General features: G+C 34.2%; 5 protein-coding genes across 11 annotated transcripts; 2 read left to right on the top strand and 3 right to left on the bottom strand.

Annotated features, from left to right (window-relative positions):
* Window positions 1-1,006: 1,006 nt before the first annotated feature.
* LOC100578439 (chascon-like) lies at window positions 1,007-14,763 on the top strand. 3 transcript variants are annotated; one of them, XM_026443528.1, is made up of 12 exons: window positions 1,016-1,392; window positions 6,343-6,521; window positions 6,927-6,963; window positions 7,309-7,478; window positions 7,566-7,745; window positions 10,566-10,784; window positions 10,844-11,102; window positions 11,191-11,559; window positions 11,638-11,846; window positions 11,910-12,165; window positions 12,268-12,739; window positions 13,216-14,763. In XM_026443528.1, the coding sequence occupies exons 2-12, from the start codon at window positions 6,453-6,455 to the stop codon at window positions 13,748-13,750; spliced, it is 2,775 nt and encodes a 924-aa protein (XP_026299313.1). In that variant the 5' UTR covers window positions 1,016-1,392; window positions 6,343-6,452; the 3' UTR covers window positions 13,751-14,763.
* Window positions 13,844-15,864, bottom strand: LOC724791 (vitamin K epoxide reductase complex subunit 1-like protein 1). Of its 2 annotated transcripts, XM_006566413.3 has the most exons (4): window positions 15,624-15,861; window positions 15,373-15,549; window positions 14,800-14,897; window positions 13,844-14,698 (listed from the first exon to the last, which is right to left on the bottom strand). In XM_006566413.3, exons 2-4 carry the CDS (start codon window positions 15,531-15,533, stop codon window positions 14,487-14,489), a joined length of 471 nt encoding a protein of 156 aa, XP_006566476.1. In that variant the 5' UTR covers window positions 15,534-15,549; window positions 15,624-15,861; the 3' UTR covers window positions 13,844-14,486. The 2 variants fall into 2 exon arrangements, with proteins under 2 accessions (XP_006566476.1, XP_001120000.1); XM_001120000.5 differs by having other exon boundaries at window positions 15,373-15,864.
* Window positions 15,865-16,022: 158 nt separating this feature from the next.
* Window positions 16,023-17,781, bottom strand: LOC551283 (SUMO-conjugating enzyme UBC9-B). Of its 2 annotated transcripts, XM_006566414.3 has the most exons (5): window positions 17,571-17,781; window positions 17,414-17,483; window positions 17,001-17,084; window positions 16,673-16,935; window positions 16,023-16,593 (listed from the first exon to the last, which is right to left on the bottom strand). In XM_006566414.3, exons 2-5 carry the CDS (start codon window positions 17,477-17,479, stop codon window positions 16,527-16,529), a joined length of 480 nt encoding a protein of 159 aa, XP_006566477.1. In that variant the 5' UTR covers window positions 17,480-17,483; window positions 17,571-17,781; the 3' UTR covers window positions 16,023-16,526. The 2 variants fall into 2 exon arrangements, with proteins under 2 accessions (XP_006566477.1, XP_006566478.1); XM_006566415.3 differs by having other exon boundaries at window positions 17,414-17,756.
* A 1,303-nt stretch (window positions 17,782-19,084) lies between these two features.
* Window positions 19,085-22,331, top strand: LOC100578716 (protein singed wings 2). Of its 3 annotated transcripts, none has more exons than XM_006566416.3 (10): window positions 19,093-19,516; window positions 20,030-20,185; window positions 20,278-20,440; window positions 20,534-20,690; window positions 20,794-20,942; window positions 21,040-21,228; window positions 21,366-21,524; window positions 21,676-21,786; window positions 21,936-22,025; window positions 22,117-22,331. In XM_006566416.3, exons 1-10 carry the CDS (start codon window positions 19,455-19,457, stop codon window positions 22,300-22,302), a joined length of 1,422 nt encoding a protein of 473 aa, XP_006566479.2. In that variant the 5' UTR covers window positions 19,093-19,454; the 3' UTR covers window positions 22,303-22,331. The 3 variants fall into 3 exon arrangements, with proteins under 3 accessions (XP_016770261.2, XP_006566479.2, XP_016770262.2); XM_016914773.2 differs by having other exon boundaries at window positions 19,096-19,516; window positions 21,950-22,025; window positions 22,117-22,229; XM_016914772.2 differs by lacking the exon at window positions 21,040-21,228 and having other exon boundaries at window positions 19,085-19,516.
* On the bottom strand, window positions 22,251-25,808 carry LOC100578547. The gene is made up of 10 exons (XM_026443934.1): window positions 24,537-25,808; window positions 24,325-24,407; window positions 24,048-24,264; window positions 23,886-23,966; window positions 23,743-23,817; window positions 23,531-23,667; window positions 23,238-23,406; window positions 22,823-22,949; window positions 22,563-22,741; window positions 22,251-22,425 (listed from the first exon to the last, which is right to left on the bottom strand). Exons 1-10 carry the CDS (start codon window positions 24,733-24,735, stop codon window positions 22,316-22,318), a joined length of 1,377 nt encoding a protein of 458 aa, XP_026299719.1. The 5' UTR covers window positions 24,736-25,808; the 3' UTR covers window positions 22,251-22,315.
* Window positions 25,809-26,110: the final 302 nt, after the last annotated feature.

The following is a 26,110-nucleotide window of genomic DNA, read 5'->3' as shown; positions in this document are numbered from 1 at the left end:
TTTGGACGAAGAAGGCGTAAGCACAGATATTAAGATACGATATTTTGATTTTGTTCACGGATGAATCACTTCACACGCACGCGATATAAGGTATTCACTTGGAACGTTGCATTTGCATATTAACCCCCAATGCTAAAAATAAACTTGTGAAAATTCAATTTGAATGTTCAAATATATTTTGAACATTCTTCGAGATCGTTAGGTATCCGATATAGTCATCTTATTAATGACAGGCTTTAAATGTAATATTTAAAAAATTTATTTAATAAAATTTCCAATTTCCATCAATTAATTTAAAATTAAATTGTAAAGCGTTGAATAATTAACCTGTAATAATATATTCGTGTGATTGTTTCATTAATATTTATATTGCAGTTGTAGAAAAAAGTCGAACTTTGTTCAAATCTTAAAGGCTCGTTTACATACAATTTCGAAATCATTTGCATATTATTACGTTTCATAAATATATAAATAAATCTCGAAATCGTTTTGACAGTTATGTACGTATGTACATGGGATATATCGATGACACCATGGTGGAAGATCGACAGTGACCTCCTGACCGCTTTTATCGAAACACGGATGTCCTCGTCTCTCGCCGTATCCCTTACTCAGGTATTGTCCCTGATTCGATCGTTGTCCTTCCTCTGACAAATACGCCTTTTTTACACGTACAGTTTTCATATCTCAACCTCACTCCTCTCTGTGCTTAATATTATCTATTAAATATATCTATTAAGTTGAATTGTATATTGCAGATTAATCTTATCATAGAAAAATTCTTGATTAAAAATTTAAGTTCATAAAAAGTATATGAATAAACAAGATAAAGAGAATAAGTAAAATATAAATCAAGGATACAAACACATTTTTAATTCTTAACTCATTGAAATATATATTAATTCAATTGATCAATTAATCTTGTAACTAATTAAATGAGAAGATTAGGTAGATTTCTTGATATCCTTAATTTTTAATCGTAAATTCGTAAAATCCGTTTCGCCCATTTAGAAAAAGAACTAGGCTTTCCGATCGGGGTCCAACTTGATCATCTCGTCACAGTTCGGGCGCGCTTCGTGTCACTTCGGCGATCTTCGTCTCCTCCCGACTCGGGGAGCAGCTCAGTGGCTGGCATCGGATCCGTCAGAAAGCAGTCGGGCAGTATCGTGAGCGCCGGCCACGGCAGCATGCGCGGGAATTTCGTTTGCCGCTCGTTTCCCGACTTTCCACGTTGTGATACCTCGCTCGTCACTTGACTCGTGAACCACTTCTCATCCTCTTGTGAATTCGTATATTTCTTTGTTGTTGCAACGACAAATCAGTGTTCGAAGGGATATATTGCGCTCGACGGATTCAAAAGCAGCGATCGTCGGCAGTATCGATAGAAATCAGGTGAATGTAAACACCGTTTAGACCACAGACTCTTTCTTTCCTCTCTTTTTGTCTTTCTCTCTCTCTTTCTCGCTCGATCGCTCTCACTGTTGATCTCAGTGTTGGACTAAGATTAATCGTATCCTACGATTATTCTTCTTCGTCTTCTTGATTTTAAAACGGTATGTATTCTTTTTAGAGAAGCTAGCTCCATCGAATTGCTTTTTCCTCGAGGATGTTACGAGACTGGCATTGTCAGCTTCTTACGTAATTTGCCGTGCACGAGCACCGATGGGAATCTTCCCAGTGCATTGGGTTGTAAAGACACGTTTCCATGCTTTTTTCTCCCTCCCTTCTCTTTAATCACATGTTCCCGATGCAGGATCGATTTTTCACGATCTTATCTATATAATTGCGTTCATTTGCAGTTTACTCATTTGCTTACCCGTTTACAATAGATTCTATTAATATCATCGCTGTTACGAATACAACGTTAAAATCGATTTATGTTCTTTTTCTCTACAATTTTGCACGGTATAGAGCAGTATATTATATATTATTATTGTTACTTTGCATAATTTTAAATATGAATGAATTATATTTTTCTCTTTTTTTACCGTTCCTTGAAATTAAGCGCGATCAATCCTTCTTGTTTCGAGATAACACGGAAAATGGTATATTTTTTATTTTGCCGCGCTTTTTATTATTTTTCCTCAAAATGGCGACGTCCTTGCCGAGGTCACGTGTCCATCTCATTACAGGCATTACCGCCCACAAGTGTCCCACCTGCTCCTCGATTGCTCTATTTATCTCTGTCGCTTTTCGTTTAACAGCCGCGCATTTAAATCACCGGCGACGTGTCGAGCAGTGATTTAAATGCCGTCGGCAAACAATCGCGTCCGATTTACGATCGCCCATTTTAAAACGCTCGTTTTTTACATATCGCATTTACATTACATCTCCTGCCTTAAAAAAAAACGTCCACGAAAGAACGTCATCTTTTTATATAAATAGAGATGCAAGAATATTTAACGATAATTTGAGCAATCAAAATTGATTTGTAACGTGTAGAATTGTCGTTTCGTTACCAAAATTGTTACGTAAGAGGGAATTTGTTAATACGTGCGAAACGTACGTATCTTTATTTACACGTCTATTTATTATTCACTCGTAACACTCGTAAAAAAAAAAAAAACTTCTCTCTAACGTATAATTTTTCAGTACACACGGATGGAAGAGGAGAGGGGGTTGTTCTCGGTTCAGGATCGGGATCGGATCGGTTCTTGGATCGGAAATCGAGAAACTTCTGCGCGACAATGAGGCAGAAAAACGTCCTCCGCGATGGACAGTTTTCACTTGTTCAGCCTCGCGCCGGCTGACGTGACACGCGGCTGACGTCACACGCATATCCAATGAGAGAGGAGGCCGACACGTTCGTATATAGAGAATCGCCGTTGAGGCGTGATGTCAATACGAATCGCGCCTCGCGTTTCTCGAAACGCTTCGTCTCCTCGCGGAATCTTCCCATTGCTCTGCGCTCGCGAATAGCATCGATCGAGCATCGAAGTGGCGATTTTCATTTTCTATGGCGTCGCCGTCGCAGATCCTAAGGGAGGAAAAAGTCGAGATACTTACGTACCTGTTTCAGCTAGAAACGGGGAGAGCTCGTGCGTAATTCCAACCGCAAGGACGCGAGTTGTTCAATGGCGTAGCCTTTTCGTACGATTTTAACTGCTCCAACGATAATCCTCGACTCGATCTCTCTTTTCTTACACGAACGTTATCGATGCGTGATTAAAATTTAAAATTTTGGAAATTTCATAGGAAAAATTTTAAATTCGATGAAATTATCGATCGAAGATGAAATTTTTGGATTCTTCGAAGTTTATTTTTGAAGTTTATTTATACCTTTCCGTGAATGTTAGTTTTTTTTCCCCATTGCTGTTCCCGTAATGATGCTTGTCGAGGTTCTGGGATCAACAGGGGTTAAACAGTAGAACAAATACTGCGCCACTGCGGTCGGGAACTGGTCGTACGTGGCGCACGCGTGTCTTTAACCATCTCGATATCGTATCGCCAGCCCATATCGAGGTGGCCGCGACCACAGACCCGCGTGCCACCGCGGCCTTCGACTTCCATGCAGAAAGAGCGTCCCGATGAATTATTATGCCCCGCCTATGCGCGTATACACTCTCGCCCGAGCCGATACGTGGTCATGATTACGCGAGAAGCGTTAAATAGGCTGCATCTTCGATGCCTTCGACCGCATCGCTACGATCCTATTACTTGTCTCCATCTTCGTGCTTCCCAATCATTTCTTAAAAAAAAAGAAAAGAAATTAAATCCGTTTATCTTTCTGCCTCTAGATATATTTTTATCTATGTTATTGCAATGGATATTATTCATTTCAGGGAAGGATATTTTCTTGTATATTCAATAATTTTGTGGAGTAATCTTTTCATATCATCCACATTATTTATTCTATTGTGTGCAATGGATATTGTTAATTTTAGGGAAGGATATATTCTTATATATTCAATATTTTTGTGGAGTCATTTTTCCATATTATCCATATTATTTATTCTATTGTATAAGCAATGGATATTGTTAATTTTAGGGAAGGATATTTTCTTATATATTCAATATTTTTGTGAAATAATTTTTCCATATCATCCACATTATTTATTCTATTGTGTGCAATGGATATTGTTAATTTCAAGGAAGGATATATTCTTGTATATTCAATATTTTTGTGGAGTCATTTTTCCATATTATCCATATTATTTATTCTATTGTATAAGCAATGGATATTGTTAATTTTAGGGAAGGATATTTTCTTGTATATTCAATATTTTTGTGGACTAATCTTTCCATATTATTCACATTATTTATTCTATTGTGTGCAATGGATATTGTTAATTTCAGGGAAGGATATATTTTTGTATATTTAATATTTTTGTGAAATAATTTTTCCATATTATACACATTATCTATTTTTATGTGCAATGGATATTATTAATTTTAGGGAAGGATATATTCTTCTTATATTCAATATTTTTGTGAAATAATTTTTCCATATTATTCACATTATCTATTTTTATGTACAATGGATATTATTAATTTTAGAGAAGGATATATTCTTATATATATTCAATAATTTTGTGGAGTCATTTTTCCATATTATCCACATTATTTATTCTATTATGTGAGCAATGGATATTGTTAATTTCAGGGAAGGATATATTCTTGTATATCCTTTATATATCTTTCAATATTTTTATTGGAATAATTTTTCCATGTTATCTATTCTTGTGTGCAATGGATATTGTTAATTTCAAGGAAGGATATATTCTTGTGGAATAATTTTTCCATTATCTATTTGTGCAATGGATTAATTTAAGGAATTTTAGAAAAGGATACACATTTATCATATATTTTTCTTTCAGAAAAGATAGATAGAAGGCATTCTTTTATTATAATTCCACTTCAAGAATGATTTCTTCAAGTTAAAAGAAAATTAAATCCATTTATCTTTCTGCCTCTGGATACATTTATATTTTTCCATGTTATCCACATTATTTTTGTGTGCAATGGATATTGTTAATTTTAGGAAAGGATATTCTTATATATTCAATATTTTTGAAGAGTAATTTTTCCACGTTATCTATTCTTCTGTGTAATGGATTAATTTAAGGAATTTTAGAAATTTAACACATTTATCATATATTCTAATATATTCAATATTTTTATTTTAGAGAGGATAGATAGAAAGTATTCTTTTATTATAATTCCACTTCAAGAATGATTTCTTCAAGTTAAAAGAAAATTAAATCCACTTTCTGGCTCTGGATTCTATATTTTTCCATGTTATCCACAATATTTATTTTTGTGTGCAATGGATATTGTTAATTTTAGAGAAGGATATTCTTGTATATTTAATATTTTTGTAGAGTAATTTTTCCACATTATCTATTCTTGTGTGCAATGGATTAATTTAAGGAATTTTAGGAAAGAATATACAATTCTATATTATATAATATTTTTATTTCACAGAGAATAGATAAAAGGCACTCTTTTATTATAATTCAAATTGAAAGAATGATTCTTCAAATTATTCCAATGATTTCTTCAAGTTAACATTATCTATTCTATTACGTGCAATGGATATTATTAATTTCAGAGAAGGATATATTTTTATATATTTAATATTTTTACTAGAGGAATTTTTCCACGTTATCTATTCTTATGTGCAATGGATATTGTTAATTTCAGAGAAGGATATATATATTCTTATATATTTATCCACATTATCTATTCTATTATATGCAATGGATATTTTTAATTTCAGGAAAGGATATATTCTTATATATTTAATATTTTTACTGGAGGAATTTTTCCACGTTATCTATTCTTGTGTGCAATGGATATTATTAATTTCAAAGAAGGATATATTCTTATATATATTCAATAATTTTGTGGAGTCACTTTTCCACATTACCCATATTATTTATTTTATTATGTGCAATGGATATTGTTTTTAAGAGAGGATACATTCTTATATATTCAATATTTTTATATATAATTTTTTCATGTTACCTATTGTTAATTTCAGGAAAGCATATATTCTTGTATATTCAATATTTTTGTGGAATAATTTTTCTATATTATTCACACTATCTATTCTTATGTACATTGGATATTGTTAATTTCAAGGAAAGATATATTCTTATATATTCAATATTTTTACTGGATTTATCTATTTAATCTTTATATTTCTATTTAATTTTTATATTTTTACTGGAATATCTAATTTATCTATTCTTGCGTCCAATGGATTAATTTAACAAATTTTAGAAAAGGATACTTATCATATATTTTTATATATTCAACATTTTTATTTCATAGGCACTCTTTTATTGGGAGAGAATTAAGGAAGTTTATTCTTATAAACATTCAATATTTTTATTTCAGAGAGGGGATAGATAGAAGGGAGAAATCCATCGTGAAACGGATAATTCCACTTCCTGTCACGACAGGATCCTCTTCAACACTATTCAGGATTCACCAGCAGGCATGATCGAATGATGGAGGTGATTTCAACACGCCGATACGAGGCCCGTCCACCGCCTGCGAGCCATCCACCGATTCTCGTGAGTAGATCCGAGATCCTCTTTTCTCATCTTATACCTTACAAAGGAATAAATCATTCCCTTTTGCGCAGAGACTCGTGCATACAGTTACTTTTACCACACACACACACACACACACACACACACACACACACACACACACACACACACACACACACACACACACACACACACACACACACACACACACACACACACACACACACACACACACACACACACACACACACACACACACACAATCATGTACGTGCGCACACATACACGCGAATACACGCGCGCGCACACACACACACACACACACACACACACACACATCATATATACATATCTTGACATGTAGAGTCAGAGAAACCAGATTAATCATGCAACTTCTTTCTTTCTTTTCTTCTTTTCTTTTTGCAGATCGACCCTGAGAATTCCGTGGCTTTGGTCAAAGAAGGTAATTCCTCGAACGTGATTGTCATGCATTGTTTGCTCGTGATGCGGACGTTCAAGCTCGTGATTCAAATAACTAGATACAAGATAAGCGCGAAGGCGTGTCGCGCGCTTAAACCGAGGTCTGGCAAACATTTACCGTGCGCCGTATTAACTTCGACAGTAAATTTCCTCTTATTCTTGTTCGACGTCGCGAAACGGATCGTAACGGATCAACTTTTCCCTTTCTTCCTCCTCCTTTTCTCTCTCTCGATTCTTCTCTCTATAGAGAGAGAGAGAGAGAGATTTTTCCCGAAAATTATATATATATATATATAAAATTATATATTCAACTCGTTCCCGCTTTCAGAGGAATGGGAGACACGGAAAAAGAAGGAAATAACCACGACCAGACAGATCGAGACGAGAGTGAAGCGACAAGTTGTGCTCGAGGATGGCGAGGTGGTGGTGGATTCAGGGCCCCTTGTCACCACGAACACAACCGAGGACGTCGAGCAACAGGAGCACACCACGCAGGAAGTAAATCCAAGTTAATCAACGTTATTCCCTAAATTTTATTTCCCTCGAAATAAAATTAACAACAACGTATCTTTCTTCTTCTCTCAGAGGCGCACGACCGGTGACCAACCGCAAGAAATTGAATGGGCGACGGGTGGAAGAAGCTCCGTGGACGGGGCAAGCATAGTGCAGAAAGAATTGAACGAGACGATAGTGAGGAGTCGGGAGGAGATCGAGGAGAGGCTCGAGACCGAGGATCGTCAACAATTGGGAGATATCTCGGACGAGGTATATCCACGCGACACACCCACATCTAAATTCCACCTGCGCGTGCCGTGGATATATACGCGGACAGTGTGTGTGTGTGTGTATGCGCGCGCACTTTCTTGCCGCCGCCCGCCTCCCCCCCCTCCTCCCTCGCGCCGCGAAAAGGTCGGCCAAAAGGCTTCTCTCGAGTTCCCAAGGTTCATCCCACGCTACTCTCGAGTCCACTATGTATCGTTCTCTCTCTGTTTCTCTTTGTCTCTTTCTCTGTCTCTCTTTGGAAGGCTGCGCTTCCTTTCCTTTTCCCCGGCCGGGCCGCAAAAATTTCGTCCTGCTTTCGGCCAAGGCCGACTCTAGACGACCTTTGTTTACCGTTCGTGGCGTCGGTAAAAAAATTTACGAACGACCACGGTTTCTTTCAAAGTGTGTCGCGAGGCGAGGCTTTCTCTCGAGGAGTGGAGAAATGTGTTTGAGAAAACACGTTGGTCAATATAATTGGGAAATTTTACGGGTGGCGCGTTTAGAGAAAAATGGAACGAATTGTCATTTACAATGTTATTTGTAAAGCCACGCTTTACAATTCTTCCTTTCCAAACGTTCGTTTCACTTACGTACACGTTTATCGCCGTTACTCAGTTAGTCAGTTAGTAAATTACAGTATCGATCATCCGATTCCTGTGTATACGTGTATTTGCATCTCGCACCTTAAACCTCTCATTTTGCATATCGAATCAATATATACTCTTCTTGCATATCGAGTCAATATATACTCTTCTCAGTGAATTCGTTCGATGATCGAGGAAACCGCAAATACCGTATCGATTTTTCCTCTCCGTCGCGAGGCGAATGCAGCATCTCTCGTCAGCGGATGATTAACGAGAGACGGACACGGAAGGAAGCGGTGCGCGCATGCAACGGGAGAAGGGATGCAACAGGTGTATCGTATTCTCGATCGTGTTTGTCACATTGCTTATCATAAATCTGTCTGGCAACCAGTCTGACAGGTTGGGGAACGTCTTTCTCCGTGCGACTATGGAATTTCATCATATATACATATATATATATATATATATAAATAATTGCAGGAATCGATAATAACGGTAAGAAAGACCGGTCATAAAAAGCGTGGAATCGAATCGTTAAAATGGAAGGCAATCGTTAAAAGAAACTTTTTTTTTCCACCTCTCTACTCTTACCATGGAACGGTAACATTTCGCGTCGGTCATCGTTGTGTCTCGCACGAAAAAAGAAACAACAACAACAACAATAACGAGAGAAGAAAAGATGTGGAATCTGTTTGAGACGAAAGTGTAGCAAAGATCCTACCTCAAGAGTAAGAGGATCGATGAAGCGAGGAACTGGGATCACGGTGATGAGAATAAGGAGATATCTGGTTGTGTGTGGAGGGGCGCCAACTTCTGGATTGCGAAACCTAGGCAACAGGTTATACGCGTTCGCGCATGAACGATTCAGAAACGAAGAGGTCGGATTGTTCTGGATGAAGAAGAACGAAAGGGAAGAGAGGGGGGAGAATAAGGATACATATATATATATATATAAGCACGGGTGGAGAGAAAGAGAAAGGAAGAGAGCGAAGGAAAGAGAGTTTGATGGAACGAGAAAGAGGGAGCTCGACTCATCGAGAAGTGGAAGTCGATGATCTCTCGACTTTGCTCTCCCTTCACCGACGAATGGCGACGAACGGGCTGAGATGCCACGATCGCAGTCGACAGCAGCTGGTTCCACGCTCCGACTATCCTCGACTTGGCTTCCATCTCGGCCGATACACGTTCCACAGATTACTTCTCTTTCCTCTTCGCTCCGTTTACCGGACGATTACAGCGCGTATTACGTGATCCAACACGGTGATATCCTTTAGAGCATCGGCACGGCGCACGGCTCTACTCGAGACTGGATATATATAGGAGATCCTCTGCCGGTATATATTGAATTGTATCAACTGAAACGTTTCTTTCTTTTTTCTTTTTTTTTCTTTTCGTGTGTATTTTGGGTGTCGTAGTAACGAAATTTGAAACATTATTGGTATTTCGTTGATATTCAAAGTGATTCGTCTTTTATCGTTTTCACGAAGAAGAGTGATGAAATTAAAAAAAAAAAAAGGAAAAGAAAAGTTGACGATTCGATGGAAATATCGTAAAATCGGGATGCACAATTTTTTGAATTTCTCGAAGATCCTTGCAACTCTGTTCGTCAGTGCGATCCACGTGCTTAATCGTTCGAGATCGAGATTATTGAATTTAAGATTCAATCCTCTTCAAAAAGTCACGGAAATACCTCGAGGAGAAATTTTTTTGAGCAAATACCAAATTTAGAAACAATCTATCCGGTATGTACAACAACAATTTAATTATCCAACTGACCTTTAATGACCTCGACCAATTCAGATTCATTCCTTCTCGAATTGCCTTCTCTCTTTCTCTCTCACTCTCTCGTTACGTAATATCTATATTTAAAATATATTTTTCTCCCCGCTTTAATAGCCATTATAATTGATATTCCGTATCGGCAATACTTTCGAAACTATTATACATGTCGCAATAAAATATCAATAATAGTTAAATTTATCGGCGATATTTCATTTCGACTCGGCTGCAAACATCATTTTCACGTTTATTCGCACGAATATCGGCGAGTGTCGTGACCTTCGCGGTTAGAAACACCTTTCTTTCCACTTGTTCGCTTCGTAGGGAGACAGCGTGGCGAAAGCCGGACGATCCGGTTTAGCATCAGGGACAGCGATACATTTCGGTGATACCTTCCTTCCTTCCTTCCTTCCTTCCTATATAATGGGCCGAAACGAAATGAGAATTCGTCCGGTTTCAGGCATACCAGAAGGCGGTGAGAAGTAACCACCGGGGTGATTTGAGAGCTGCCCTGGCCGAGTCTTGCAAACAGTTGGCGTCCCAAACCGGGCCCAGGGTCGTCCAGCACACGACCAAGTCGAACAAGGTGATCGACACCGAGAAAACCTTGGAGAGGAAGGAGTTTAAACCGGACGGATTGATAGTTACCGAGAGGAAACGTACGGTCGAGCACGAGGAGGTAAACAGTTTTTCTCTCCACTTTACCAACCGTCGTTCAACTCTCGCCCAATAAAACAGATCAACGACGACGAGGTGCCGGATGAGGGTGGGGGGCCGAGCGACGTGAACGGTGACGTCGCGTCGGAGAGAAGGAAGGAGAGCTCGCAGAGGTTCTCAAAAAAGAGGGACGAGGACGTGGTCGATTACATCTCGGGTGGCGAGAGGATCGCCCGTGAAATGCGCTACGTCGCTGAGACGACCGAGGGAGAACGAATAGGAGATTGGACACCGCCGTCACCCATGGCCATGCGAACCACTCGTTTCCACAAGCATTCCAGTAATCTTCTTCCTTTCTTCTTCTTTCTTTTCCTTTACCTCGACCGAGTAAACAAACAAAATGATCGCCAATTCCCCCCTCTCTCCAGGCTTCCCAGGAGAGAACTTCCCGGCCCGTAAGGACGTGTTGACGAGGAAACCGTTGGATTTTGAGGAGGAGGACGAGGCGAGGAAATTCGAGACGTCCAAGTGGTTGGAGAGCCACTTCGGCAGCGAGTCCCGCTCCTCCCATGGATCCGTTAACGCGTTGGACGACTCGCCCGTTCCAACGAGCGCGAACACGAGTTACATCAACGTCACCATGAAGTCTTGCCCGTCCAAGGAGAGGGATTACCAAAACGCGGCCAACTCGAACCCGGCCAGGCACCAACGGCGCGGCACCGGCCGGGACTCGTCGTCGCCTTCGGGCTACTTTCACGGGATAACCGAGTGGTCTGAAAGGTGTCAAGGTGTGAAAGGTATCGTTTCGAAATATATATATTTTTTTTTTATAATAAAAACTTGCCCGAGATCGAATCAAATTTCGACAACGTCAGAGAGGCAGAATCAAGGGAGGACGAGTTCCCCGTCCCAATACGTCGTCGAGACGATTCACACGAATGGACAGATGGATCATAATTCGAGGAGCCAAGTCGAGTCGACGTACTCGAAAGCGTACGAGTCGGTTCTGCGCCGCGAACACCAGGAATCGTCCGATCGTGCGCGCACGCCGCCGCCGCCCGCTCGACGAAGATCGAAAGAGCAGGTATACGTTTGATGAGCTTGATGATATACTTGGATCGTGTCGATCGTCTGTTCTCTTTCTCAGTGGACACCGAGGCCCGAAGAGAGAACCAGTTTAAACGAAACGGGGCGAGCCTCCAGCCCTGTTCACGTTGTGCAGAGAACGTGGGAAAATCGTAATCGGGATGTCCAGGAGCAGACGGCCGAGCAAGAGAATCGGAAGAAATCGGTGTCGAGATCTCGGTCACCGTCGCCCACGTCCAAGTCGAATTTCCGCAATAACAAGAAATCGAACGAGATCGCTACCTCGACGACACCTGCTCGTCCTGCAAAAAGTAAAGGTTAAAGATGTATTAATAAATGATACAATTTTCGATTTTAATGATACAATGTTTATATATGTGTATACGTATTCTTTTTTTCTCTCTCCTTTAATATTCGAGGTTCCGGCCATTCGAAGTATAAAATAGGGGAATCGTTCAGAAAGTTGGTGGGGAAATTACGTTCAGCCAGCAACGAAAGGAAGAGTAAGCGCGCGACTAGTGGCTCCATCTCCCAATTGACTCAGACGGACGACAGCGGGCCAACTTACATGCAGTACAACGTGATCGACAAGAACATACCTCTGGTGAACGAGAAGAATAACGACGGGAATCCTCCCGAGAGACCGCCACGGTCCCCTAAAAACGCGGCAGGGAACAGTGGAACGAACAAGATTACGAGAACGGTGAGAGCAGGGGATCACCATGTTGCCCAAGAGCAGTGGCAACGCAGCGAATCGACGCCGCCATTGCACAGGTATTATCTGGGCGAGGATCCGTTCGGAGGAAGCATCTACGGTCGCGAAAAAGGATACCGAGACGCGAGAAGATCCGGAAAGCCACGTGGTAGAACGGTCGCAGAGACCGTGTACAGGTAATCAAGCTAGACTAGATAAAAAGAAAAAAAAAAAATAAGAAAAAAAAAGGCATTAAATACAGGCTGATTGATGCATATACATTAGCGTATACGTCTCTTGTTCGAGTTAATCGTTAAAAAAAATAAGATCAACGGTATCGTATTACTCGACTGCGAGAGAAAGGTGTAATCGTATGAGGGAATCGAAAGGCATTCCTTGTAAGCTGATACAGATTTACATAATCGAATCTGTAATCGAAACGGTGCTTCGCTTAAATTTTATAATATTGTACATAAATAGATATATACATATATAAATACATACGTATATTTCGATGAAAGTCGATCGCTTCGGATGCTGGGTGAAGGCTGCATGAAAGGGAGTTTTTGAAGCATGCCTATATGCCTCTATAAGTAGTTTTGTATCGACTCGTCGACTCGCCTCGAGGAACGATTCCTTCGCTCAATCAATTTGTCGAATCGACGCGTTTCAGCGTCGCATCCAGTTCACTTGGCAGATTTAGCAAGTCTACCAGTCGATTAGCCAACGAACACGAGAGAGAGGAACACTATAGGAGCACGCAAACCCTGCCGAGGAATCTGCACGCCGGGGGACAGTACGTTCGGTCGCAGGCCCAGTCGAGACGTCAACCACCGGTTGTTACGAGCAAATTGGGAACGCAGCATCCCGCCGTCCCGTCAACGGGAAACAAGTCGCGTCAATATGGGAGCATGATCAATATTTCCATCAAGAACACGGTCACGTCGCCGAAGGTGTCGATAACGAGCAATATCCACCAGCCACCGGTCAAGCCGGAACGAAGTTACAAATCCTTGTCGCGTAGCAAGAGCTTTAACGTGGAAGCTGATAGAAATGGCACGAACACACCAACACTCAGAATACCGTACACGTCCAACTTGCATTTAAATCGATTAGACGAGACGCCTCCGTTGAAGAGTCCAGGCATCTTGGCCAGTATCAATCGTAGTAACAAAGATTTGTTGAAAAACGGTAGACACGAGTATTGACTTCTTCATCTTTGTTAAATTGTTCGATTAGAGACTTTTTTTTTTTTTTTTTAAATAATTTCAACAATGAACTGGTTCTCTCTCTTTTTTTCCTTTTTTTTTTTCTTTCATCATTATAATGGAATTCATCACGCGGGTATATTATATTATTATTATTGTGAATAATTTAAGCTTTTCATGTAAAATATTTATAGTGTAAAGTATTGCATTCGATATTGCCCATATTGATCATATAGATCATACTCATAGGAGGATAGATTTGTTTTGTATAAACCAATGAAAGTATATTTTTATCTTAACTTTTTCAAACAAATTCTTATTACACAACACAATTCACGTATGATTTATTTTTTTTTTCTTAGTTCATGTATTCAGTTACAATCCAAGATTACATATCATCAGGTAGATGGGAACGAGATAGCAATAATAATTTGTTTTTAGAAATGTTATGTGATTAAATGTTAAATCTTGCAATATTTTATTTCTGTATCATATTAAAATGAAATTATAATTCTTTCAGAATATAGTTGCCTTTTATAACATTTATTTTGATATATACAAAGATATATACAAATTGCTTTACTAAAAATGATGTATAAAATTTTAATAAGTCAGACTATATATCGATATTTAATGAATAATATCAATATCATAATTATATAGTCTATTCATAGGAACTTTTTTTTTTTAAAAAAAATGATATTCAGAAATGTAGAAGTTTTAAAAAAATCAATATTTAGTTCGATTTTATTTGTCGATTTCGAAATAATCTTCGATGTTTTTTAATTGCAAATATTAAGAGAATGGCATTTAGGATATAAATACTAACACAGACCACGCAAATATTATTTAATTTGTATAAAATTAAAGCTAGAAAAATTGTACCGATATTTGCAAAAATTCCTAATGTTACAACCAAAATTGATGTAACATATCGATTTGATACACCTAAAAAATTGTTATTATAAATATTATTAAGAATAAAAAAAAATATATTTTACCTCAATTGATTACATGATTGCAATTTATTGAATATAAACAATACGTACTCAGTATTGCGACTAAAGTATAAAATATTAATCCATATATAGGATTTGGTATATATAAAAGAGATGTTTTTGGAATTATTCCAAAACCTTTTCCATATCTGAAACATAAAATCAATTGTTTATTACACTATGTATTAAAAATAAATTTAATCGATGAAATATTTTTAAATCGAAAAATCAAATGTATTAATTTTTCTTATAAAATGGTATTAAAATATTGTATAAAAAAAACTTGATTCAAAATTCAGTCTGAACGCATGCGCAAGTTGTCATTGAAATTAAGGTTGATTTCTATGTAAAATAATCTTTAATATATAATTATATAAAATTTATCTTAAGTATACATATTCACATTTATAAATTATATCGATTCAAAAATATGTCTTCAAAGATTTGAAATTAAATAATATATTAAATAAAATGTTTTTCTTTTATTACAAGCTTGAAAATTTTCATCAATCATAAGACACTTCTTCGTATTGTGAACAAGTTTTTATATATTTTTCTTATACACAAAATATATATTATTAGTTCAATACCATATATATTTTAAAATAATATTTGCATACTTACTCGGAGAAAAATGCTTTTGTGCAACTAACGTGCTCGCTAATGTCGCACATTGCTTCGTATAAATTATCATTTTCCTTTGCAACTTCTACAGAGTATGCGTAATAAGAAACAGCAAAACCTACGATACATGTTGTGATAATTCCGACGTTCAATTTCCGCATAGTTTTTGCAAGGTTTCTGTTATAATTTTTTACAGACATGATTAAATTATATAAATATTGATTAAATTTATACTTTGTTTAAATATATACTTTTATAGGAAAGAATGATTGATTCAATTCACACTTGAAAATTTTCCGATACTTCGAGTCGAAATTAATGTTCTTCGTACGAGTAAATTATACAAATGCCACGATCGATAATCAAGCGAATGTGAAACAAAATATATAAGATAGAACGTTGATTGATCTACTTTAGCAGAATTCCGAACACTGACTAAAAATTCTTCTATTCTATTACAAGATTATATTAATGAGATAAAGATAATATTGCAAGTCATCTAAATGTATTAGATATTTCATATTTATATAGATGTATCAATAGTTATTATGATTTTTTTTTTCAAGCAATTTTAATTTAATTTTTAAAATCAATAAAATTGAATTTTAATTGGAATACTTTATTTTACGATTTGTACAATGCTTATGAGATTTTTAAATACATTTTTTTTTTTTTTTAAAGATATTGACAGTTTAAAATCTGCAGAATGAATAGATGTTTTGAAACTATATCACGTTTTTTCATTTTCTTACATATCTTATTTTCACGACTTATCAATAATTGTCACTAAGCCTTAAGAATTAAATTTTTTAACTTAAAAAAGAAATGCTTTCCACATTTTACAAATAAATGATAATATATAATTTATTGTGATATTATGTAAAATTTTTCAATAATATTTTTCATCGGAATCGTAGGATATCTTTTTATGCCTTATGAGATTAGTGTTGTTTCTAGAGAATATGTATACATATAAGAATTTTGTCAACGAAACAAGAACAAAAATGCAAATAATAGTAAATTAGCTACATCATATGCTAATGTTACTTATAAAAAAGATAAGAAATGTAGATCATTATTAGAATATACTATAGATATATGATAACCTCCTCATGTAATTGGAATATTTGAATTTAATGAGACTCAATATAATTTTATTCCTGTGGAGCCATTGCTCTGGCTTGAGCTCTCACACGTTTTTCATATTCCAAGCGATTTTGACTACGATAAAAAGAAGAATATTTGTTGCATTATCAAACACAATATTAATATTCAGTTATTTAAAATAAATATATAATACCAATATATTGTATATGCTTCTGCTTGAGCTGGATCTTTGACATTAGGTTCATTTAATAAATCTTGTATACCAAGTAGAATTTGTTTAATTGTAATGGCAGGTCTCCAATCTTTCTCTTCATCTAAGAGTGATAAACATACTGTTCCTGAAGGATAGACATTTGGATGAAATAAAGGAGGTTCAAATTTACATTTTGGTGGACTGGAGGGATAATCATCCTTAAAAATCATACGTAGTTTATATAATCCACCTTCCCATGGTGTCTACAAAATTGAATTAGACGTTATCGACAGAATAATATTTATACATTATGTTACATAAAACTCACAGATTTTTTTCCTGGTATGGCACATTCCCAATTCATCAAGTTAAGAGATCCATCTTGATTTTTAACTGGTCGTGCTACAAATCCCTGTAAAAAAAAATGTTATGATTTAATGCATATCATACATAAACATTGACGTTTATTTCACATATCCATTATACATGAAACAGTCCAAACAATACACGTTTTGATGTGAAAGGTTAGGATTCCTAACCATTCAATTATTTTGGTGAAAACAATTTTTATGTTTAATAATAGTATTATTATATTGAAATTATATCATAAACAAATATAATTTATTTATTAATGCAATTTTTAACGTTGAAATAATCTAAACTTTGACCATACGACCATCAAACGGATACACGCGTACAAATTGTAATTGAAAAGAACAATATATTAAAAAGATATCTTACGAAAGGATGATCTTTCCTCCATGCTTTTCGCTCTTCGGCGAGCCTAGCAATCGCAATGCCTGACATTAATCTGCAACAAGTTTGTGTTATATTAGCGTAACGTACTTAGGCGCGAAATATAATCGAGACGCTGTGGGAATGTGAATTCTGACGTTACCACGATGCTTATCGATAGCAATCCACAACGTCGAATTCTAGGCACTTTATGCGCCGAAATTTCATCAAATACTTAGCCACACAGGGTGAAAGCGATTAGGGTGCGTGTTCAGAAAACCTATGGATTTGTAACAGTCTTTAGTATTATATGGATATCCATGTGAATTCTTTTTCATAAAGACTGCATCCGTTACTAGGACCTCTGCTGGTAAAAGAGGACATGTGTTTTGGATAAGTTCTACAGAGCTACACCAATCAAAGTATGTATATATTTGTCCAATTTATTGGTTGGTTGATTTATCTTAATTATATATATTTTTATTATTGCTTATCAAGCCTTTTTTTGTTAATTCAAATACTGATATTCTATCAAATAACATTTATTTTTAGAACTGTTTTACATAATTTCCTAATGTCATAATATAAAAAAATAATATTGATAAAATTAAATATTGTGAATAATAATGAAGTTAATTTGTTCGTTGATATTTTTAAAAAATAAACAATAATAAGAAAACAAATAAATTAATATATATTTGCATAAAAAAAATATAAATCTATCATAATATTTAATTTTTCGTATGACGAAATTTTCATAATTTATTTTTAAATTATTTTTTCTCTCTCTTTTTCTTTCTCTTTCTTTCAAATCATTAAATCATTATTTTATTCTCTTCTATTTTATTAAATCAAATTTTTTACATTTTTATCTTTTATGTTATTCATTATATATGTATAATATACATTTGAAAGATTATTAATTAATTGTATAATAGTTTTAATTTTGACGAATATTATTAACAATCTATCTATAAAAAAAAATATCTAATTAATCAATCTAATATATTTTATACTTGAATATAAAACGAAAATATTATTACGAAAATAAAATCGCACATTCTAATTCTTTACTTTACATTATTTTTCTTCATTCATATTTTCATTGTACAAAATAAAATAATCACGAAACTCGATTCAAAACTACTCATAATATTAGGATCGCATACTGTTATAAGAGGACACAAGTAAGATGCGAATTTATAGTGCTGAATTTTCCCTCAAAAGTTACTTCTTGTATCAGGAGAATATACTACAAACAGAGGTGTTTTAACGCTAAATGGCAACTATATAATAATAATAAATTGCTATTACATTTCGTTCTTTGTATTAGGATAATATAACTGGAAAGAGGTTTCGGATCATCATAAATATCGCTTTCGTGCGAAAATTTACATTAAACAATATACATCGAAAAATATAACTAACTTACCTGCATACTTCAAATAGATTGTGTTTCAATATTAAAACATTATTATTAAATGAATTTATAGTCATATGAATGTGTGAAAATCATTCATCTTTTTTTCTTTATTAAAACTAAAACTTCCTTTTTCATCACGAATCGTATAACATAAATGAATATAATTGAATTGTACAAAATTTACAATTTTTAAAATAACTTAACAAATATTGTTAAAAAAATCTATCAAATACTTTTTCCTTTTTAATATATATATATATAAACGATCATAATATTTCGGTAAATGATTACAAGTCGTTGTTTTTTTCATCTTAAAATATCTAATTATCGCAATATGCATTAGCGCACTGTGTAAATCGAATGTCTGCGTCTGCGCTCATATTTTGCAATATGTTCTCTTCTAGTTAAACCCTCGCATCTTAGTTATTCATCTGACAGAAGAGGATCAGCTTCGACTTTCTTATTAGCATTTACTGGCCCTCGGTCCATGTTTACGTATCGTATTCGAATATGATCTTTTTATTTCTCGTGTACTCGAACGATTAGAAAAAAAAAAAAAAAATACTTACTTATGGAAAATTCGTGAGTTTGAACCTTTATCAGATTTATATTATATTTTTTCAAATGTGCAAAATTACCTTCCGATTTAAATCCAAAATGGGGGAAGTACCGTGCCACATTTTTTTGTAAGTAAATTTTCTTTTTTCATTATTATTATTATTTCATTTTCAATTTCTTTCTTTTTTATGCGAATCTTTCGAGATTAAATTTAATTTAAAAAACAAATATTATACAAAATAAGAATACTACATGATCAATAGAAAAAAATAAATAAATTTCTTTTTCGTTCAAAGAGAAAGAGAAAATTAAGACAATAAACGATTAGATAAGCAACGAGTCATCATCATTATTATTATTATTTGCATAATAACTATGGCGCATATGAAGTTTTGCGCACTTCCTTGTTTATAAGAGAATTAAATTATCAAAGATTAGATAATGTTGTGTCATTATTTTTTAAGGCAATATCCAAAACTCGAAAAAAAATAAACAGATAAATTTTTGATTAAACTCGCGTATAAAATTTTTTTTAACAATGCTTCTTTTTATTATTGTATTAAAAAAAAAAAGAAGAAAAAGAAAGTATAATAATAATAATTACTGTTATTTTCTGGACGATTATTATTAAAAATTTATAGGATATTATTCTGGATAAATTTGCAATTTTCGTTGGTCCACGCGTACGAAGAAAATTGCGACTCGTATCAAACAAAGTCAAACACGAGCACGTTGTGCAAGCAACACGATCACCGTTTGGTTTGTTTTCACGGCCTCGAGGATAAATGGAGGAGCGGGTGATTATCACTTATCATCTTACTAATAAACAATTTAAATAAGAGAGATAACAAGAGGATAAAGGATATTACATTTAAGGATAATTGTTTAGAGGTGAAAACGTACGAACATTGGTGCTCTGTTATTGGCCACTGCCGATTTTCGATCCTCGCGACGTTCTCCAGGGATTTCCTTCTTTGAGAAAGCTTGAAATCAAAAGGGGAAATTTAACCACGTTGATCAAGCCATTTCCAAACGAATCTCGTTCGATTGAGGTTTGATCGTTTCTCCTCGATATTAAAACGATTTTGTTTTTTTCTATCAAGAGGTATTTTCTTCTTCTTCTTCTCTCTTCTTTTCTTCTTTAGAGAATAGAAATAACCGGGACTGGGTTAAAGGAAGTTCCAGAGAATGCGTTCGCCAATCTTTCGAACTTGAGGATCCTTGATTTTCGTAACAACAGTTTTCCAGAACTGAACGTTGCAACATTTAACATCCCTTCTTTACATCACATTTATCTCTCTGGTAAAAAAAAAAATTAGATAATTAACATTTTTGTATGATCTAATTTTATAATAGGAAAAAAAAAAGAAAAAAATAATTGTAATAAAAAGCCTCGTTCGTAAAGGTAATCCTTTGAAATGTATGGAGGAGACGAAATGGATATTGAACAGAGAAAAGGGCTCCTTAGGACACAAGATAGCCGACAAAGAGTATCTGCGTTGCACGGCCCCGTACGACGGCAGACCACTGATCCCGGTCGTAGAAATAATCAATGTAATCTCGATTTCACATTATATATTTTATTCATATACAACAACGTATCATTAATCTATAGATCTTTTCCAAAACTTGGTAAATTTACTTGTTCCAGACTTTGAAAGAGGAATGTACAAAGACTGTATGTGATTGTGAATTGGTATACGTGGTTGGTAATGGAGGAAAGCACATTTACAAGCAATTAATGGCTTTCGCTTCTGTAAATTGTAGCCATCGTGGATTAACCGAGATGCCAAGCTTTTTGCCCGCAAATACTACCACTCTTCATTTGTCTGGAAACAAGGTTGCAATATATATATATATATATTTGTAACTATAAATTGAGATTTTTTCAAGATTTTGTCTTTTCCTTTTCTCTTTCTCATTTATTTGAAATGATATTGGAGAAGAGAAATAGAATAGGAATTGTCTGAATTGCAGATAAAGGATTTGAGGCCACTTACAACGAATCCTGTGTACAAGGGAGTGATAGACCTGTATTTGGATGGTAATAAAATCGAATCGATCGTTCAATTGGAGGGATCTAGTTGGATGGATCATTTTCGATTGTTCAGTCTTCGTGGGAACAAACTAACGGATGTTTGTATATTGATGATTGGAAAACATGTTACTGAAACAGAAAAAAAAAGGAGGGGGATTTGCATTTAAGAGGATTGGAATTAGCATTGTTAATTAAGGATTAAAGCTAAAAGTCGTTGGAATGAAACTTTGAAAAAACTTTTCCTTCCAGCTGCCCACATACGCTCTGGAAAACGTGTTACAACACAATGGGAATGCAGTGAGTTTGTATCTTGGGAAAAATCCATGGACATGCGACTGCCTTTTTACACCAGGTTTCCAGGTAAATAATAAGTAAAAACGTATAAAGACAATGAAAGACAAATATGGACGTTCCTTTTTTTTTTCTATTTATTTAAAGAGATCACAAAAATATTAAAATCGTTGAAGATATTGAAAGTATTGAAATTTATGCATATAATTTATATATAGGATCTTTTAATTAGATACACAAATCTAATAAAAGATATCAATGACGTCAGATGTTCTCCTAACAATGGAGATGATAATTCGGATAGAATTGTAAGTTTTTAATATAATAATTTCAGTTAATTAATTCTTAAAACGAGATAGATCTAATAAAATTGAATATATATATATATATTTTTTAAAGATAAGAGATTTGAAACGCACTGAAATTTGCGTTTCTTCCGATGAAGATTCTATAATCCATCCCTTGGACGTGTTAAATATCATTCTTGCATTTCTGATATTTTTAATCATTGGAAAATTACTTTACGACTATTGGTCATTCAAGAAAACCGGCCAATTGCCTTGGATCGTCACTAAGATACCATAACCTTATACCAATTCTAAAAAAAAAAAAAACTTACCTTCAATCTTGCTTTCTCATCTTCATAGTATTGATGGTACAACTCGTCAGCGGCTGCTTTCTTGGCCACACATTCTCTCAAGCCACGACCTAAATTTATTATAGAAAATAAATGGGTAAATAAAACACAAAAAGAAGAAGATGAAAGAAGAGAGAGAAGAAATACGTTGAACAGAGAAAGGAAAATATTATATATATATGTATATATATATATCTAAAAAGTAAACCTTCGCTAGTGTAACCTAACGCGGAACAAGTAGCGACATAAGTTAAACCCTGATATGTTTTCTCCTTTTCTACAGTATACTTTGGGACTGGCACTTCTTTTTCGAGGCAAAGTTGGTACAACTTTCTTTGAGCAGTTTCTCTCAGACCGTCCATGCCTAGATTAATTATTTCTAACAATCTGTCAAATTGGATATTATATCCAGTGATTAGTAATTGTGATTCGAACGGTGAATGTGAATTAAATTTTTATTAAACATACTCTTCACGTGTAAGATCGGCAAGCGTACCAATCTTCTCATCCTTCATCTGTTTATTCGCGATCATTTGCAGAATTGTCGCGGCCAGATCGTTTTTCGTTGATTCTTCGGAGAAACCTCTACACGTTGCTGTTTAAATTTTACACAATTTTACACGTATTAAGCGATTGTCCATTTCGAGAAAGGAAAAAAGAGAATTTTGAACGAATTTTTGTGAATATAATTTTTGTGATATTCACTTTTAGGTTATGTGCTATTGGGTAGAGTGTTCTATAGACAGTTTTTAAAGAGTTTTTTAATTGAAAAAAGAAAGAAAGAAAATAATAATGAGAAACATAAACGAAGTCATGTGAAAGAGTTTGTAAAATTTAAAAAAGATATCGAATGAATTTGTTACATATTTACATAAGACATTACCAGCAAATCCACCAAGATTTCCACGTATCACGTAAACGCTTGATTTGAGACGATGCGGACTTTCATTGTATTCATATTCGACCGAGGTTTTGCAACGTTTTGCATAAGTTTCTAAGATGTTCAACGGTGTCCGTAGATCAACTATTGGTGAATTTTCATCACCACTACCCTTTAATTAAAAAGTGAAATAAATTGTAAAAATTGTAAATAAAATAAATCGGACGTATAAATATATATATATATATATATATATATATATATATAAGAAAACGATAATTTTTTTTTTGTTTTACTTTGATCGAAACATTTATTCCATCATTAATTTCGATTAATTTTTGAGGTTTCATGTTTCGCTCGGAAGTAATTTGCATAACAGAATCACCAGCATTCGTTTCTTGACGATGCAGAATAATGCAAGAGTCCTCGTGCTCTATAAAATATTTGCATCTAATATAAATTTGTTTATTAAATTAACTTGAAATTTTAAATAAGATATTTATATAACTTTCTGTTTTTGTTTCTTCACTATTGACACGTTTCTCGAACATATTAATTGTTTTTTTAACAGATTGTACCTCATCTGGAATTAAAAAGTAACTTAATAAAAATCATAAAGAGGAACAGTTTTACGATTATTATTATTAATACCAGAAGTTTCTCGTAGCGCATTATCTACTATTTTACCCCATTCTTCTAAGCTATGCGCCTCTTTTACCATTTGATAGTTATCTAAATAAAAATAACGATCAATATTTCAATTATTCATTATATAGAATTTCAATCTTATCGTTAAATAATAATTATGCAAACTTGTTTCAATGGTAAGTAAAGAAGATTCATCACTAGAATGTTTCCGTATATTAGAATGATTTAGCGTAATCAAATCAAACGATTGACTTTCGATATCCTGTTCTTTATTAACTGAATCTTGACTCTGGTTATTCATATTGATTTCCGCTTCATACATACTGCTTTCAGAAACTTGTGTTTCTGCCACGTTCTTGTTCATGGTATCGCTTTCTACAATCTATGGTATAAATATAATTTAATTGCTTTAACTGAATTATAATCGATTTCCAATACCTACATCGTTTTCGGTAGCTGATTCCTTAGCGGAAATCATTGCAGTTGATTCTTCCGAATCTTGTGTGCAGAAAGAGGTTGATGTCTCTAGAGAATTGTGAGAAATTTTTCTTAAATTCTACTTTCAAAAATCAAATTTATCTTATAAAATTATCATATATATATTTCAAAATGTAGATTAATTAAAAGAGTTTATTAAAAATGATTGAAATCTACCAATTTCGCGACAAGGTGCCCTCAGTTGTTGGAGAAGATCTTCTGCTCGATCGATAACTGCTTCCATTTCACATAAAAGCGGTGCAGCATTTGGAAATCTTTCAGTTATCATACTCCAAACGAACTCGGCATCCTCTGTACCTTGCAATGATTTCGGCAATTCATGTTTTTGACACGTGGAGTCTCGGCGTTCAGACATTCGAACAACACAGGCTTTATTATCCTTATTTCAAAATATTAAAGACCATCTATTCGATTGCCAGACTGGCAAGGAAGTCATATATTTAAAAAAAAAAAGTGTTTTGACTTCATTGACAGATTGACAACATTTAAAACAAAAGACGATGAGACATATAGCGACATTGAGTTTGCTTTGATAATATTTATACGTATGTACACTATTTGTATATTCAATGAATAATGCGCAGAAATTAATTGAAACGTAAAACATTAAAAAGTGTGAATAAAACTCCTTTCTTATAAATATATATCTTAAAATCCACAATTACAAATACATGTTCGCTCAGAAATATGATCTACTTATTTACTAACCACTTGACGTTTATGATTTCTATTCTATCAGACGAGATACAGAATAGATATAATATTTAATGCATTTCTTGTTCCATGTTTCGAGAATACTAGAATATTCTTACCATTTTAGTTTCATCTTTAACATTATCGATTTGACATAGAATAAAATTAAGACATATTGAAGTTTTGTAAAAGAAATGATGAAAATATGTTCATTGACATTCCGTATCTCGTCTGTAATCACATGCCAAGAACAAATAAGAAAAACGAATAATGAGAAAAGGATAGAAATGTAATGTAAAAATTAGGGAATTAGCGCCATCTCTAGAATGCCACAAATGAAATAAATATAAAGTAAAATAAAAAGAACAAATATAAAAAAAAAAACAGAAATAAAACGGAATAAGAATTGATTATCAGCGCCATCTCTTGAATGTTAAATTTTCTTTTTAAAAATATTCGTGATATTTTCAATTCTTGCTTTCTTGAAAAAATATCTTTGATACTCGAGAGATGGCGCTGATAGTTAATTCCCCGTTATATCATTCTTTTCTTCAAGTTTCATAAGAATTCTAAAGACGATGGATATTCTCTAGTTACTTAAATTTTTTCATTCATTTGCTTTTTTTTCTTTTACTTGCTCTGCAAAAAGGTAGCTTGTCTTTCTCATTTTATCTTTTGATTGTAAATCTTATCAGAATTTATTCGATGTAATTTTCATATATCAAACATACATATTCGTTTTTGTCAAATATATTTTTATATATATTTACATTTTTAATTTATGAATAATTCAATTCTATTCATATTAGTCATAAAAGAATTATGGATACAGTCCAATATATATAAAACATATAAGAATATTTATAAAAGAACGTATTTAAGAAATTTTTAAAACTTATTGAATTTATCAATTTATCAATTGAATTAAATATAATTTTATATATTCAAATCATAATGGGTATACCTATGATTTTTCACACGATTAGACATCATTTTTGCATTTTCTCGTTTGATATTTTTATAAAAGGATTGAAACT

This window comes from Apis mellifera, linkage group LG11 (assembly GCF_003254395.2).
Source record: "Apis mellifera strain DH4 linkage group LG11, Amel_HAv3.1, whole genome shotgun sequence".
Lineage (NCBI taxonomy): Eukaryota > Metazoa > Arthropoda > Insecta > Hymenoptera > Apidae > Apis > Apis mellifera.
The sequence above is the reverse complement of the archived record's forward strand: the minus strand, read 5'-3'. Positions and strand labels throughout refer to the sequence as shown.

Excerpts from the sequence above, each read along its gene's own strand:
- LOC100578439 (XM_026443528.1), top strand. The coding sequence starts at position 6,453 with ATGATGGAGGTGATTTCAACACGCCGATACGAGGCCCGTCCACCGCCT. Across the intron at positions 6,964-7,308 it reads CGTGGCTTTGGTCAAAGAAG|AGGAATGGGAGACACGGAAA; the intron begins GTAATTCCTCGA and ends TCCCGCTTTCAG. Across the intron at positions 12,166-12,267 it reads TCGTCCTGCAAAAAGTAAAG|GTTCCGGCCATTCGAAGTAT; the intron begins GTTAAAGATGTA and ends TTAATATTCGAG.
- LOC724791 (XM_001120000.5), bottom strand. The coding sequence starts at position 15,572 with ATGTCTGTAAAAAATTATAACAGAAACCTTGCAAAAACTATGCGGAAA. Across the intron at positions 14,898-15,372 it reads ACAAAAGCATTTTTCTCCGA|ATATGGAAAAGGTTTTGGAA; the intron begins GTAAGTATGCAA and ends TTTATGTTTCAG. Across the intron at positions 14,699-14,799 it reads TACTTTAGTCGCAATACTGA|GTGTATCAAATCGATATGTT; the intron begins GTACGTATTGTT and ends ACAATTTTTTAG.
- LOC551283 (XM_006566414.3), bottom strand. The coding sequence starts at position 17,479 with ATGTCAGGCATTGCGATTGCTAGGCTCGCCGAAGAGCGAAAAGCATGG. Across the intron at positions 17,085-17,413 it reads GGAGGAAAGATCATCCTTTC|GGATTTGTAGCACGACCAGT; the intron begins GTAAGATATCTT and ends TTTTTTTTACAG. Across the intron at positions 16,936-17,000 it reads CCATACCAGGAAAAAAATCT|ACACCATGGGAAGGTGGATT; the intron begins GTGAGTTTTATG and ends TCAATTTTGTAG.
- LOC100578716 (XM_006566416.3), top strand. The coding sequence starts at position 19,455 with ATGTGCAAAATTACCTTCCGATTTAAATCCAAAATGGGGGAAGTACCG. Across the intron at positions 20,441-20,533 it reads ACGAATCTCGTTCGATTGAG|AGAATAGAAATAACCGGGAC; the intron begins GTTTGATCGTTT and ends TTTCTTCTTTAG. Across the intron at positions 22,026-22,116 it reads ATGATAATTCGGATAGAATT|ATAAGAGATTTGAAACGCAC; the intron begins GTAAGTTTTTAA and ends TATTTTTTAAAG.
- LOC100578547 (XM_026443934.1), bottom strand. The coding sequence starts at position 24,735 with ATGTCTGAACGCCGAGACTCCACGTGTCAAAAACATGAATTGCCGAAA. Across the intron at positions 24,265-24,324 it reads AATCAGCTACCGAAAACGAT|ATTGTAGAAAGCGATACCAT; the intron begins GTAGGTATTGGA and ends TTTATACCATAG. Across the intron at positions 22,742-22,822 it reads GCCGATCTTACACGTGAAGA|ATTGTTAGAAATAATTAATC; the intron begins GTATGTTTAATA and ends CCAATTTGACAG.